The sequence below is a fragment of the Amblyomma mixtum genome, chromosome 10, assembly GCF_055824585.1.
Source record: "Amblyomma mixtum isolate Tamu chromosome 10, ASM5582458v1, whole genome shotgun sequence".
Taxonomy (NCBI): domain Eukaryota; kingdom Metazoa; phylum Arthropoda; class Arachnida; order Ixodida; family Ixodidae; genus Amblyomma; species Amblyomma mixtum.
The window spans coordinates 56,729,239-56,746,050 of record NC_143021.1 but is presented as its reverse complement, the minus strand read 5'-3'; the positions used below and the strand labels follow the sequence as shown (position 1 = coordinate 56,746,050).

Below are 16,812 nucleotides of genomic sequence, written 5' to 3'. Positions count from 1 at the left end.
AAAGGTGCAGTACGCTACAGGTAGGAACTTTACTGCTTTGCTTTGTATTTACCACAGGAGCAGTTAATGACGGTGTTTTTTTTTCCTTTAGAGACCACCGCCCATTAGGGTAATCAGCAAAGAAAAAAAAAGACTCGTTCTGTATGCTTTTAGTTTCATGATACCACATCGCACAAACCCCGTCAAAAAGGTTGTAAAGCTTTTTCCTAAGATTTCTTTCAGTACAGAATTTGTCTTCTTCGACGAGGCAGAGTGCAATAATTATGTAACGACATAATTCCTAATAAAGTCACTTTCTGCAGCAACCCCGAATTTAGTTTATTTAATCTGGACAGAGTACACCACAGGGGCGATGGTGTGCTTTAAAAAAAACGATGCCATTGATGTTTGCATTCAAAAGACAACATATCTGGTATTGGCAAGGCTGCGATTCAAAGAGGGATGGATATACGAACTCATTATTGTGCGTTTCTACCACCCCTCGGGCATAAGTATCCTTTTCTCAAATGAGTTGAGTCAAGAATTGGGCGAATTTTCTCATCCATTTCTGAAATCAAGTTTAGTAACACGGTTGACTTTAATTTTCTGTCAATTAATTGGAGCATGTTAATTTAATCGCACGTTCACCCTATGCTCGAGCCCGGAAAAGCGCCGCTGTGAAATCGCCAAAGTGAAAGCAGATCTCAAATGCCACGGATACCCCCCGCAGCTACTGAAAAGCCAAGAGCGCTCCGCCCAAGCATCCAGACTTGGCGAAAAAGAGAAAAAACACGGAAACCAAGAGTGCAAGTATTCCATACGCTGAGGGGGTGAGCGAGACACTTCCACGCATATTTAAAGGCTATGACGTGCACATTGCTCATCAGCCTACCAGCAAGTCAAAACAGCAGCTGGTCCGAGTTAACGACCGCCTAGAACGCTCAAGATACCCTGATGTGGTGTACAAGATATCATGCCAGGGCTGTGACGCTGCCTACAATGGCGAAACTGGAAATTTCAGACGAAGGCTCAAAGAGCATCAGAATGACGTCGTGAACGGCTGCTCTACATCTAATGCTTTGGCTGAACACAAGGCATCAACAGGACACACCATTGATTGGGACGAAGCATCTATCATTGCCACAGAGAAAAACTTGTTATCGCGCCTCCTTTTGGAATCACTCCATATACAGAGAACAAAGCATGCTCTTAACAGGACACGTGCCAATCTGCCGGTAATCCATAATCGCTGACTAGGAAATTTTAACCGTATATAAGCCACTGTCGTTCCATGCAGCGCTCTTGTGATCAAGGGGACCCGTACGGGCCCCGAAACGTCGTTTCCGTTTTTGAAGAATTTGGCGAGTGTATGTATGTTATTTACGCTATGTTCGCTCCTCGCCAGACGGTATTCCGTCAAACTCTGGACTATAGAAACCGCTGGTGTCCGACTATTCATTCACTATTACAGAGTGAAGTACAAAACTGCGGCATTGGAGCAGCGACACGGATGAGCTTTGGGTTATGGTACGCGCTGAGAAAAAAACTGAGCTTTATTCATTGACTTATTTATTTCCTTATTTCCACGCCGCGGTGGATTAGTGGTCAAGGCGCTTGATTACTGAGCCAGGGAACCACGGTTCACTCCTGGACTTGGCGGCCGTATTTCTATTTAGGCGGCAAGTATGACAGCCATGTACTTTGTAGTATCATGGCTCGTTGAAGAAACCCAGGTGGTCGAAATGATCCGAAGCCCTCTGCTTCGGTGTCTCTCACAGCCTGACTCCCCTTGGGCCCTTCTAATTCTTGGCAATTCTGATCTCTTACCACGTGCCAAGCCCGCACATTAAAGGGTCAAGTGAGTCCCCTAGATCGTCGCGGAAAGACAAGAACATTCGAAATGTCCAAGGAAACATCTGCTTTTAGAATAAGGCGAAAACCCACTAGTGTTGAATTTATGGTGGGTTCCTGGTTGCTCGCTAGGACAGCGTTACGATCAAACAGGAAAGTGACTACCACTTTTCGCAATGCCTGCCTCCCTGCCTTCGGTGATTAGCGCGACCATTGGTGCTGTAGAAAATACCCCAATATATCAGGATATTTGACCGCATATATAACCTCACCTGTAATGTAAAACCCATGCACTATACTTCTTTCTTTGACTTCAAATGGCGACTGCAGCCATTTTTTCATGTTAACTTATGTTAATGAAAATCGTATTTTAACTTCCTCTCCAAGTCAAAATTGTTAAAGCCAAAAAACTAGCCTGCGAAAAATTTAGTTTTTCCGCTAACAGAATTTTGCATATAGCCCCGAATCCTATCAACGCTGACAAAAGGCGATTTTTACGGCCAACTCTCGAATGATGGGGTCACGCTTGGCAGGGAGCAGACGGGTGGGGGCCCTGCAATCACGGTTATATGCGTTTGGCTGTAGTCTTCGTGCGGATTTTGTGCTCGCTCAAGTGTTTGTGGTGACCGGAGTTGTGTTGTGGAAAGCCGGACCACCTCGAAGAAGAGGACGGAAGTGCATTACTACGCATTTATAGCGACAAGGCACTGCGCGAACAATTAATTTATGCTGCCTGCGGCTTCAGTTTGTCGCCGACTCTGACACCACGTTTGCTCGTAATATTTGCGTGGTAGCAGCAGTGAGCAGGCGCATTTTTGAAGCAGGAGCAGGTTCCGAGAAATTTAATTGCGGAAAGCTACTGAAGTTAGCCCCTGTTCCAGAGTTGCTCTAATATAGGGAATCTGTTCAGCTCCTTTTTTCTCGACGGACGGCTGCGAACAGAAATCGAGCAATAGTAAGTTTTACAAAATCGTTCGTGTCCTATTCTGATTTCTTCCCCTCAATGTACTTATTGCTGCAAGTAGTAAGAAAAATACTGGTGGAGAACGGCTACTAGCCCTGAAACCGCTGTGTATCGTCGGATCCCACGCATGCCCAGAACATCTCAGGTTACTTGACACAAATAGTATATAAGTATTATTGCCCCACTTTTAGTAATAAATCGAGTGTGGACTCTTCACACCTTTCAGTCGCTACCATACTCGCTGTGATGTGTTTACTGAAATGTGTAGCTTGCGCAGACGTGGCCACAGGCAGAATTAGATTCAGCGTTTACAGTCAAGGTTTCGAAGAGCTCGTAGCAGTAAATGGTTCAGCCGCACCCGCTGACTAGCTGTCACTTCGCCCTGAGCTCTCCTCTTTTCCCGCACCCTTCTTGCTCGCAACCATGGCGCCACCTTTCATGTCTAATCGTGAAGGTTTAACCTTCGCAATAATATGGAAGCGCGATGTGCGGTGCTTGACCAAAATCGCCCTGATATGTTTTCTGCCGTGGCCACAGGTCACCTGCGGGGTGCGAGCCCTTAATGCTGTTGCAGCGTCAGCAGATCATCACTCCCACTGTTGGAGCACATGGAGAAAGAACCACGCATTTGAGCTTGCACTCTGGACGTGCTGCTTCTTTGCCAATTCGCTTTTGGCGCCGCGCGGCCGTGCGCATAGGTTGCCCGCTTGATAAGAGTGACCTCATCACTGACTTCGGGAGTTTCGGTTTGGGTTCCAAGATTTTTGCTTATTTAAAAACGATTGTTTGAGTAGTTTAACGAGGTCGCGTGCTTGGGTGGGAAAGCCGTCAGAAACATAAATCTACCTTCAACCGAGTATGGCGACAAAATCGCCGGAGTTGCCTCAAGGTAACCAGATGAACCAAAATGAATCTTTGCCCTAGATGATCAGAATGGTCTTCTCAATAGAGCGCGCTAAATTAATTTGAACTTCCTGCAGCAATCTGCCGTTGCCAGAGAACACTACAACGGCAATTATTCGAGCTGTTCAAAGCGTTCCCACTCCGCACGTGCTCTGATTTGCCGTAATGTGCCTCGACTGCCAGACCTGTTCTCACCAGCTGAGAGCATGCCATCATTACAATATACTCGTACTGTGGTTGGAGCCCTTAGAGCACGTATTTGACTCCCCGGCACCATCTCTTTAGCTTGCTTGTTTCTAAGCGGTGTGAGTCGTTTGCTGGAGTAATTGAGCCTCATCGCGAACTGCTGCCATCACAGTTTACATTCACCTCAAGAAGATCTTTTTGTAGTATGGAATCAGGCTTAAACTCAAATGCCCCATGTTATGTCCATAATTAGAAAGAAAAACATTTTTCATCAGCCCTAAACAATGTCATTCATGAATATCTGCATAATAGCCAAGAAAACGGGTACTTGTCTACAGAGATAGCTCAGCGAACTCCTCCAGCTCAGCAGGCTCTGCGGTCAACCCTATATTGCCGACCTTATTCATGATAAACTGCTTACCAGACACGTTAAACGGGTGAAGAACTAGCCATTCTCAGGCCGCTGTTGAGAGCTTGATTCATAATAATGTTAACTGAAAGAAAGCCTCCAACTGTTATTTTCTCTCACAGAAAATTGGTCCTCTATAAGCATCCTCTCTAGCAACGCCTTTGAGCCATCCCTCTTGACAACTGCGTGAACCACGATAATGCAAGGAAATCGTGCGTTTTACGAGGAATTATTCCGATTCCACAAGGTTTGAGCTTGCATTTCATTGTACACTGTAAACTCAGATGGATGGAAGAGTGCAGCTGATAGGTTCACTTCTGAGTTCATGCAGGGGCCTAAACCTCCATCTCTCAGCATGCAAGAAGAATGCCACAGTGCCATGTACACTTGCATTCAGCATTAGGAGCACAAAATTGCGTTTTCCAGTGCTGCAAGAGGTGGGACCACGTGACCCCCTGCCTGCCCTTCCATATTGCACGCGTAAGTGATATATCAGACAAAAATATGCTCACCGCCTTCAGCATGGTGGCCGTCCAATGGCCGCGAGAAAATCATTTGCTTGCAGCGCTCTACTCCGGCTTCAGTAGACTCGACAGTGGCGGGGACTGCGGGGCCGTCGGCTCCAGACGTGCCGTGGCCGCTGGCAGGCTCCCTGCGGAAAGCGTGTCGTTTCGCACTTGCCGCAACGAGTGAGCGGAAGAACAGTCGGTGTGCATCAGCGCTGCGCACGAAGCGCGACAGCAAAGAAGCGCAGGGCTATCTATTCTTTCACTTGCTACGCTGGCATACCTATGTCCTGCATCCCTGGTAGGTTAACTAAAATATCCAGGGTGAAGCTTATGGGGTCATATGCTCGATATGTCACAATAACCATTAGGGATACTCAAAAAATGGGAGGTTATGTCACTTGATATAATCGATGCATATAACGTCAGGCCTGGTCAAAGGCCTTCTTCTAAGATGGTTCCGCATCGAAAGTAAAAAAAAATGCAGTCACAAAGGAAATCAGTGTTAGAAGTGGGGCTGCTTGGGCTGGTTCATATATAATAGTGCGAAAGAATTCATACGCTCAGCAATACCGACCAAGAATCTTGTCATCGTACTGATGCACGCACGTACTTATCATCTTGTGCCGTTGTCTAGCAACCCTGTACTGTCGACCTTATTCATGGTAAAAAATGCTTAGTAACTCGGGTATAGTCGGGTAAGATCAGAGGAGCGTCGCGCCATCTGCCTAAGAGGTTGCTCGAGAAGAGCAACAAGGGTTGTACGGTTCCTAGTGGTGGCTGTGATAGAAACAGCCACCTGCCAGTGCAGTGGCGCATCTCACAACCGCTACGCCACAGCGCAGGTAGCGGCATGAGGACTCGCCGCTGTCTGTGAAGATTAAGTATAAAATGAAACGACCAATTCTGCACATATGAGAATTAACGCACTAAAGATATCACATCATACCCTTAGGCTGAGCTTAAATCTTTCCTTCAATTGAAGAATGAACACCTACAAATGAGCACTTAGACGTCTACACAGCTTGACGACGTTAAGCCCCTATAATTTCTTTTACAGGACGTGCGGACAAAACCTGGACATTGGAACAAAAACACACGTACTAAGGACCCAATGAACCTCTCCGTCGATGCGGGCACCTTGTGGAGAGTGCGGCGAGACGCCACGGAAAATGAAAACGAAGAAAAGCAGAAGAGGAAATAAATTGTCCCTCTCAAACGTGGCATACCTCTTTTCGGTTCAGGAAGGCCTACGGGGAGTTAACGCATTCTTTTCGGTTGTTAAGAATGCGCATCGTTTCGCGTGTCTCTCGGGCCATCTTTTCGCGGTATCTTGTTGACGTCTTGCACTGCTTGAATAAATGTTTGGGCGTATGCTTGCAGTCATAGCAGTGCAGGGCTAGGCCGTGCCAACTTCCAGGCTTTCCTTCTGCTGCCGTAATCTTCGATTAATGCACCTGCCTGTCTCGCCCATGCAGAAAAGCCCGCATAGCAGGGGAATGCTCGACACCATGCTAGAAGCGCATTTCGCCAAATTTTGCACAACGTCAGGAATATTTTTGGACGGGCACGATTGCGTTTCCTCACTCAACAAGCGTAGTACACTTTGCAGAAGCCTGAATTAGGAAGACAAGAAACAGCTTCGCCCCATAAAAAACGCGGTCAACATCGCCAAACGCTCTTGTAGCATGGCGTTAAGCATTTTGTTATCACGCGGGCTATATTACATAGGCCAGGCAGATGCGTGCCTCAGTCAGCGATTGCCGGAGCACAGAAAAATCTTAGAACCTTGCACGGGCATCACTCTAGCCCTTCACTGCTATGACCCCAAGCATGCTTGCATCCAGTTATTCAAAGAGTGGAAGATTTTAAAAAGATGCAGCGTCCACAGTCAATATTAAAAACAGAAGTCTAACCGTAAGCACTAACTCCAAATCACAGGAGGCAAAGCCAAATTCGAACATCCCCGATTTATAAATTACATCAAATTGTGGTTGTTAAGAAGCCCCAATTCTTTTTCTTAGTTGTGACTATACATCACATAAAGGAACTTTATGTCTTCATAGCAGGGGAGTGTTATTTCCTCGTAAGCAGGAGCGCTATCGCCTGCGCTAAATGTCAATGAAAAAAGGGGCAAACTACCCTGCAAGAACGTCCCTGGGAAAAATAGTCTGTCGTACCGGACAGCATACGAAACGCCTTTTTGGGCACGCAAGCGGAATGAGCTCACCTATTATTTGATCATTTTATGTAAAACCTCATTCGAGCCGAAACGAAACAATTAAGTTTCTGATGCCTGGCTTATAACTAAGGTGGTCCCACTACACAAACAAGGGGACCGGCAAAGAGATGAATATTACAGGCCAATCTATTTAATTTGGGTGTGTTGCAAAATTCAAGTGCATACTGTCAAAGGCAATCTATACAAGTATTTAATTGACAAAAGCTCCTTTCAAAACCAACGTGGTTTTCAAGAAAAGCTTTCAACTGTAACGGAACCAGCACAAACTGTTAATGACTTCGCAAACATGGTGAATGATCAGAACCAAATCGATGCAAAATGTTTTGACACTATCAAGGCTTTCGACAGAGTCATTACAGTGATTTATTGAGCAAACTTATACTAATGACTATTAACCATAAACGTCAGCACTGAATAACGCATGCCTAACCACTAGAGGACCGTTGGTTGAAATGAATTTTAGTGAATCAGAGTCATTGAGCGTAGCCTCCTCTGTAGGCAAAAACCAGATATCTTCTTTAAGTCCCAAAGAAGTCGATGTCATTAGCAATATGGATGACGTAGTTAGAGTCGCCGAAGTATTCTGCAAAACTCTATACAGCAGTCACGAAAATGAGGATGTTGAAGAGAGAGACAGTAGCGTACAGCACTGGGACATCCCTTCAGCACCGAAAGAGGACGTAGAGAAAGCTTTAGGAGCATTAAAAGCGGGGAAAGCTGCTGGTTAAGATCTGGCAACTGCAGATCTCTGGAAGGACGGAGGGGAGATTGTGCTAGACAAAACTAGCCGCCCTTTATAAGCAATGCCTTATGCCCTCGGGGTACGAGAAGTGTGGAAGAAAGCTAACGTCACCTTAATCTTTAAGAAAATAGACGTCTAGGGCTTGAAAAATTACAGACCGGTCAACTTACTGCTATTTGCCTATACGGTATTTACTAAGGTAATCGCTAATGGAGTCAGGAAAATCTTCGACGTCAATCAACGAAATGATCTGGCAGGCATTCGTAAAGAGTAATCGACCATAGACCGTATTCAGACAGTCAATCATAGGATAGAGAAATGTGCGGAGTATAACCAACCCATGTATATAGCCTTCATAGATTAGGAGAAATCATTGGACTCAGTTGAAACCTCAGCATTTATGCAGGAATTGTAGAATCAATGCGTCGAAGAGCTAATGTAAAAATACTGGAAGATACCTATAGCGGAGGTTTAGCTACCACAGTCACCGACAAAATCAGCAATAAAATTACAAGAAAGGGTGCCAGACAAGGAAAGACCATACCGCCAATGATGTTCACCGCCTGTTTACACGAGGTATTCAGAGGTCGGGATTGGGAACTATTGAGGATAAGAGTTAATAGAGAATACCTAAGTAATCTGCGATTCGTTGATGAGATTACCTTGTTAAGTCACTCAAGAGATGCACAGCAAAACATGATCAATGAGTTACACGGTAAGAGTAGCACTAAGGCTCTAAATTTAATATGCAGAAAACCAAAGTAATATTCAACAGTCTCGGAAAGCAACCGCAGTTTACAATTAATAGCACGGTGCTAGAAGTGGTAAGAGAAAACGTCTGATCCGCATCATGAGAGGGAAATAACTAGACGGATAAGAATGGGGTGAAGCGCATTTGACAAGTTCCCTCAGATAATGAATGGAAGTTAACCATTATCCCTCAAGAAAAAAGAATTTAACAACTGTATCTTACCGATACTCTCCTATGCAGCAGAAACGTGGAGGCATACGGAAGGATTCAACTTAAGCAAAGCACAGCAAGCTATGGAAAGAAAGATTATAGGTGCAGTGTCAAGAGACCGGAAGAGGGCAGAGTAGGCGAGGAATCCAACACGGGTTACTGGAAGAAATGAGGTTGGGAAGAGGCAAGTAATGCGAGGGCAAGATAACCGATGCTCCTTAAGAGTAACCGTGTGGATCCCAAGAGCAGGCAAGCGTAGCAGGGGCGGAAGAAGGTTAGGTGGGCGGATGAGATTAAGAAGTCTGCATAGATAGGGTGGCCGCAGCAGGCACATGGAAGGGTTAATTGGAAAGACATGGGAGAGGCCTTTCTCCTGCAGTGGGCGTAGTCAGGCTGATGATGATGATTACGGTGTATCTGAGCAGTCCGTCTCGGGTCCTATATTGTTCTTAGCTCAGAAGTGCTCATGACAGTACGCATGAGCCAAAATGTTCGTGAGTGCAGTTATGAGCTCTGGTCTGCTGCACTTCCCAGAGTATGCACACCCAAACACCTCAGAGCCCCCATTTCTCGGGATTTGACCTTCAGAAATCATGCACTGCAAATTTCTTCAGCTGCTAGAAAGAGACTCTGGTTTTTTCGTCAAAGATTACAAGTGGTCTCACAATCTACCAAACTAACTCACTATTTAATATCTATAAAACTTTAAACCATGAGAAAAATTTTCTATGAATAAAAAATTTGAAAGCGTGCATAGGCCAGCTCCATTTATAATGTCCAGATATACACGTACTGACTAGTTCACTTAACCGCAGCGTCTACATAGTGTGCCACCTTAAGCCGAATGTGGTACTTGACAATTAATTAAAATTGTAGTTTTAGCACTTACGAAGTTTCCTTTACTCAGTCCCCAAACGAGTTAAACGCCTTAGAGCAAGAAATTAATATGTTACCAAGCCCTGAATCTATGAATTAACGTAATCCATGTTAATAATTACTTTTTGAAAAAGGTAGCAGATTGGAATGATTTACTAGCATCTCTGTTACCGTCCAATGCTTTAAGAACACGTGAAAAAGCTGCTTCCACATTACACTCAACTTTTTCGTCAAGAACGTAGTTCTGGGTGATTTCGCGAGACATCATACTGTCTAAATACCTCTAACCTTATTTTTTTAATATTTCACATATTATGCATACATTATGCAGTAGGCCAACAGTGAATTTCCTATGCGAATATGTTAATTTGCCAGAACAAAATTATGAACGATGTCGGGGCAGAGGCGGTGTTTTAGCCCATTGCCCTATTTTGCAACTTTTCACTTGAATCAAACGTGTACGTGCGTTCGATACCGCATTAGGTGTGCAGGCAGAATGCCAAAAGCACAGGAAAACTCCCTTTAATGCAGCTCTGCAGCAGTCCATATTGTCCTGGTAGCAGCCAGGCTCTATCGGGGTTTCGTCCTCACACGGGAGCTGCATTTGTCCGGCGTGGCGGCAGGGTTTCGCTAGGATGAGCACTGGGGATTGTTACTTCCGGTTGCTGTTCGGGCTACATCAGAAGCCAAGCCACTCTTCTCAGAGCTGGGTGCCAACGATCCGTCCCACATTGCGCTAGGGACTCACCACGGAGCAGACAAGTGGAGCAGGCAGCCAGGATGCTCGTTTACCATGCAGGGCCACCAGCTGAGGGTCACGTGGGCGCCAGGGCACTCCGCGGTCAGGGGCTGCTCGTCCAGAGGCTCGTAGTCTGTGCGCACCTCGAAGCGGAAGTGATTGCTACCGGGACCTGGCGGAAAGCGCGCAAAAAATGCCGCCATTGCGTCGCAGGTATCAAACAATTACTACCTATAGCTCATTCACTTAACGTATGCGCACAAGGCGCGCTGCGAAACACTGCCAGCAAAATTTGTGCTCATGGGTCTGATAGAAAAACCTCAAGCAAAGAGGCGAAAAAATGTTAACATGACCCGGTGCTAGCTAAAAACACGGAATTGTTTTAGTATGGTGTGATATGGGGCGCTATGCTGGAAGGCCCGAGTTTGCTGACACTCGGAATCTTCCCGAGCTCTGGCGACACCCTCAGATGTGTGAACTAATCGTAGCAAGACAAAATCCCACCCTCGACACGCCTCAAACTTCATTGGGTTATCTGGATGTATTCCGTGCTTTATCATGACATCGGCGCCACCTCATCGGCTTCTTGGGCGGTCTACAAACAACGCGTCACGTGAGCCAACCGCCGGTGCACTTTTCATTTGTGTTTCGCTCCACCAAGTGCACTGCGTGTGCAATTAGACAAACGAGGTTTGTTGAATTTTATAATGCACTTAAAACACCTTTATAAGCATTTTATAGCGTGCAAGATTTGGATTTAAAGCGCTTTGGAGTGATTTATGCATTATATATTTTGCTTTGTACCGCGAGGGAACGCTGCCAACGCCCGTCATCAGCTGACCGCCAATGGTGACGAGGTATATGTGCAACGCTGTGAAGGCTACGGAAGTAGTCCGCAAAAAAAAAAATAAAGAGAGGTGTATCACTCCGCGCTCAGCGCTGTTCTGTGGCCGTAGGAAATCTTTCTGTAGCGTCCTTTGCAACACATCCCAAAACAAAATCGCGTCTTTGCATTCTATAAAACAATGTTCAATTGTTTCAGGCACATTGCACAAGCGACAGTTTACAGAAGACACAAAAATGTTTTTCCTATCGAGCCACGTCTTGACAGGTAGAGTTTCAGTGTGTAATTTATAGAAAAATGTTTTGGTGCAAGGAGAAATTCCTAAATTCCTAAATTCTAAATTCCTACAGTGTGCGCTACCTTGTTGTTTCCCAACCTGACTCGAATCCTTATGATATGATTCTTCTGATTGGACTTCATAGTCTTTGGAAAACGCGCATGCAAGATCGCAACGTTGAACCTGTTGTTTCGCCCACAATTCACTTTAGCCGAATGTTGCTGCAGGTAACGGACATTTACAAAAAATCGGACTTTGTACCGGATTGGTTTCCTCTCCTGATGCGCTGTATATCTTTACCGGCCTTTTAGTTATAATATGTTACTATTATGTTTCTGCCACGTAGCGCCTACCTAGGTTCTCTGTAAATAGTTGTTTTTGTGTGTGTATATACACACACACATATGTATATATATGCTTTGTATACAAAACCATGTAAATAAATACCATGAAAGAAAAAAAAAGCTGTTCTGTGGCCGTGTGGTCTAACGCGTCGCTCCGGAGAGTCGACAGGCAATGGTAGCGCGTGGGTTCAAATCCCACATGGTGAAACTTTTTTATCTCGCGATTTTTTTTTTCATCGCAAGTTGAATTTCGCGTGACTTGAATCAGAAAGCTCGTTTTGTTCAGAATCGCTTGAATATTATGCCGTGTTCTGAAATGAACTGCATGCATCTGTTGATTGCATGCATACCGCGTTAATGTGAGCTGTCCGAAATTCGTTGTCAATGAGCTCGCACCGGCTTTTGGTCAGCAGTGGCGGTTATCTTCCCGATTCTGCAGCATTGTGACTATACTTTTTAGATGCAAGTGAGAGGTTTGTGCGAAAGATGACATTCATTCGTCGGATTTAATTAATTAGCACAGTGGTGAGTGCTCTGCAGTGGCCCGATTAACAAGTGGCCATCTGCAACTTTCGATTTCGCCCTTGCCGAGGAGTCCACTTTTTTTTGTGGGCCTCTCTTAAGGTACCTGGCATGTTATGAATTGTTCTGCGGAACCGGTTAGCGGCTGATCCAGTCTTCGCCAAAAGAGTCTGGGACCGACTTTGGCACTGTGCTGTAGAGTAGCACAAAGGACTTGGTGAGAACAATTATTTTTCACTGATTGCAATGTTCAATGCATAATGTGCCTTCCTCGTTAAATAGTTGGCCTTCACCATGTCAGGGCTGGACTTCGAAGGGGCGTTTACGCAATGTAGGTCCCGTGGACGCATCCCACGACGTCTGTGATGCCGCCGCGCAGAAGGAAACGCTCCTCAACATACGCACGCTCGGCCGCAGTCGTGGGCAAAGCGAGCCACCGCTTCTGCACAGCCGCGTCGATAAGCGCGTCGGCGACGTCCCTCACACAGCGGCTCACAGTACTTTATTAGCGTCCAATAGAGCGGTCTGCGCCGACGCTCCCCTGGAAGCTCCCGGTCGCGAAGAACCGGAGGGCGCAGAGGACTTGCTCTTCGACCGAAAGCGAATGAAGCCCGGTACGCACTCTCCGCAGGCGTGGGTCGTCGCCTAACTATTTACACAACCATCGTACCGATTTTTGGACAGGCGAAAATGGCGCTGGAATTCGTCGTCGGCCAAGGCAGTAAACGGGTCCAGCCGGCCGTACTGACATTTGCCGTCAGAGGAAGCGATTACCCAGGCTGCTGCTGCTGCCGCCATGACAGTCCCGAGATGAATTCGGGGCACTTCACAGTTCACGAGTTTAGCTCCGAGTTCACCTGTCAATCAAAACCATTGGTCACGCCCCCGGCGTGCCGTACATAAATTATAGGCGTACGCGCTATGGGTGGGCCACTCCCAACATCCCTGCCGGCTACAGGTACGCTGCGCGGCTGTGCTGATTGCTGACAGACATCGACGATGTTGACCATCGAAATATAACAGGCAAAACGGACGTCATCGCTGATAAATCTAAGCACCTCTGCGAAGGACACGCAACGTGGCGAAAGCCGCCGATTTCTTCGCTCGCGTACCAAAATTGCACAACCCTATAGCCTGTTGCAACCACGTAAGACACAGCACAACGCTCAAGGCGCGTCACACCTGCTTGCAAGGCGTCAGACACGGAGCACGACGACGAACCGGTGCTTGGAGCACGTCCTATATACTCCAACAACATCGCTTCACAGGTGTTTGGCTTGGCCGTCCTTTCATCGGTGATAAAGCTCAGCATTGAATGCGTCAAACACATCTGGGATCGACGAACGATCGCTGCTCCAGACCCAGTGCAATGAAGTGTTTGTAATTTCCAGCACGCAAGCACTACATGCGTACTTCACAACCGTAACACCTTTCTCTGTTATAAGTCCGATTCCATTATTACAAACAGGATCCCTCACCTGCCCGAATGATATTAATGCGGTATACAACGGCGATCGACGTTAGTGACCAAACCAGTCCGCAAAACCTTGAAGTGCGCGACGTTAACAAATACTACGCAGATACGCGCGCCACCCCCTTCACAGCTTTTAGTCAGCGTCTGATGACATAGGATGAGTTGTGTCGCTGGGTAGCACGCTCTTCGCATCCGCAGTGCACTAAAGAGGCGTCACTCACAACAGGCATACGTAATGAATCATTGAATACAGCCAAACAGCAATTTTTTTTTCTCACACCGCATCACAGCCGCTCGCACGGCCAATTTCTACCGCTGAGATTCGCCAAGAGTCTACTAAAAGCAATGGTTGGCCATAGTGGGCAGCGGCAGCGGCCGTAGCAGAGGAGAGCTCCACCTGAGGTCACTGCAGAGAGCAGCAGTGACGCGGGGGTGCAGTGAAGTTCAGTTTTTTGCTTTTGTTTATTATGCAAGCCAGAAGATGCATGACTGTTATATTTTGATATACGACACAATAAAATATATTATCGCAATGGCCGAAAAATAAGACAGATTCAGCGTGTAGTAGTTGCCCAGTCTTTTCAGTCGAAGGCAGCGCTACCAGCGGCGTGTCAGCGCAGGAGCTCTCTCGTTTTCGACACGGTGGGCTGCCGCTCTAGTTCGTATGCAAGCCACGCTGCAAGCAATGGCCTCACTATCGCCACTAGCGGCAGAAAGTGTGAAATCTTTGTTAATTTCTTAAAGCTGTGCTTTTCAACAACGCTTCATTGGATTCAGATTTTAAAACAAATTTGGAAATGAACAAATTGTTCATAATATTATCTGTTGTCTTTTAACGTATTCGAGAGAACAGAAAGGGTTGATACAAGAGTGCACCTAGTGCGCACTGTTCGTCTTCGGAAATGGAGAGACAGATAGAGCCTGAAAGAGAAGGCACGCCTTTGACGCGCCCGAAAAGGCGTGTCAAACAGCTTGCGGCGAGTGTGCAGATAGATAGCAGAGAAGTCACGATTTCGCGATTGCTGATATGGCGCTGATAACTTCAGGCAGCGCTGCGGCCTGGTATTGCGCAGTGTATTGTGCTTGAAGTGTGAAACAGGCGAGCAGGGTGCGCTTGTATCGCCTTTACGTGGCTTTATCTCTACATTTTGTTGTCCGCTGCCTGCGCACGTTCCGCGCTATCTTCGTTCACTGACTGCCGTCATCGCAAACTCGGATGAAACTCGGGCGAGCGCCAAACTCGGGCCTTCCGGCATAGCGCCCATGATGTGCTTTGGTATGGTATGGTCCGGTATGGTATGGTATGCTATGCTATGCTATGCTATGCTATGCTATGCTATGCTATGGTATGGTATGGTATGGTATGGTATGGCATGGTATGGTATATGGTATATGGTATATGGCATGGCATGGTATGGTATGGTATGGTATGGTATGGTATGGTATGGTATGGTATGGTATGGTATGGTATGGTATCGGCGTTTGCAGACATGAACTAGAAGATTGGCTGAGTGACGCAGCAGTTCAGGGCTACTGATTAATTTATACCGTCTGGGTTTTTAAAGTCCGCTGAACTTATACAGGACATCGGCGTTCCTGCATTTCGCCTTCATTGAAGTGCCGCTGAATGCCCATCAAGTGTATGCAGTATCCAATATTATCCCACCAAGACATAAACATTGAAACACGTGAAAGACCTCAGGCGCTGAATGTCAAGAAGCAGCGCTGGCCGGCAGACAAGGTACGCTAGCCTACAAATCAGAACCAGCCGTTTATTTGAACACGCTTGTGTGCTCCAGCGATAGGAGCCCGGCGGTGATCGGAACGCCCGCGTTTAGCGATCGTCGGGACCATAATTGCAGCCTTCAGGCCATGCTCTTTTTGAGCTTCACTCCGAAGGACCTTCGATGTCACGTACTTGCTAAACTCTCCGAACTCACAGGCATATCCCAGGTAGGTGTTCCCTCACAATGAAGAAGGCGCTTCACTTCCCATCCTTTTCCAGACTATCCCGACTGCCGCCTGGTGTTTTGCACGTTCGTGGTCGTAGTGCTTGGAGAAAGGATCTCGCTGCCAACCTCGCGCTGCTCAGGCACACCTCCGCGATAGCGCTATTTGCGCCGTCAAATGAGTGCCAGCAACAATTTATGGCCTGCGTGTTTTCTTTCTGCGATGGGGCTTGATACAATTGTGTGCAAGGAACAGCAACATAGAATTTGGTCATGCACGTTATACAACTACTAACTGCATCATCAGCTGTTGCTTCGGCTGCAAGAAGCGAAAAGTGCCTGTTACGTGGTAGTGGAATTTAGCTCATTTGGAGCAAGAAATATTGAGCTCAATAGCCGTAACTTAAGTGTCTGAACGAACAAACGTAGCGTTGAAACAGGACACAGAAAGATGAGGACAGGACATGACAGGACTTAAGTGTCTATCTAGCTCCAGCTCTTACGCTTCTTATAACCCAAGAGCCGCTATAAGTATGAATAAACAGCAATAATAAAAAAATTATTTCAGACCACACGCTACTTAAAGTTCACTTAGACGTCCCAGTCATCCTTTGGTGGCAAAAGAGAAACACGAAAACTTGAATTATAACTTATTAACCAGCGAATACTCCTTAGCAGTTTCTGTTTACTGACTCTTTTATATAGTGCCATTATTACGCATAGCCAATCAAAATTCGGTGTCCGACGCCATTTTACTGTTCACTGCCATCGTCCTCCTTTTTCTGGAAACACCCGTCTATGGCGTGTGCAAAGCAACCTCAACCAATATGCGTTACTCCACGGCATATTTGTGACGTGACCTTATTAGTCCGCCCGCACTTCTGTACTCGCCGTTGATCTTTCCTTCAGCCCACACAGGACAGAGACGATTACGTGACTCGTGTGCCAAAGAGTGACGTTCAGTCGTGGGGATTGCATAGGAGGCACTGCGCAAAAGCAAAGCCTAATATGTAGCCAAGACCTGGACAGTTGCCCGGTGACAAA

At 46.5% G+C, this 16,812-nt stretch overlaps 1 protein-coding gene across 6 annotated transcripts in view; it reads right to left on the bottom strand.

The window, feature by feature from the left end:
- Window positions 1-16,812, bottom strand: part of LOC149325860 (uncharacterized) — a 292,578-nt gene that overhangs the window by 173,156 nt on the left and 102,610 nt on the right. For all 6 annotated transcript variants that reach the window (XM_089563537.1, XM_089563535.1, XM_089563539.1 and 3 more), the window contains 2 exons: window positions 10,368-10,530; window positions 4,805-4,944 (listed from right to left, as the gene is read on the bottom strand). In XM_089563537.1, the coding sequence (XP_089419663.1) occupies window positions 4,805-4,944; window positions 10,368-10,530 (303 nt within the window). The remainder of the gene's footprint in view (window positions 1-4,804; window positions 4,945-10,367; window positions 10,531-16,812) is intronic.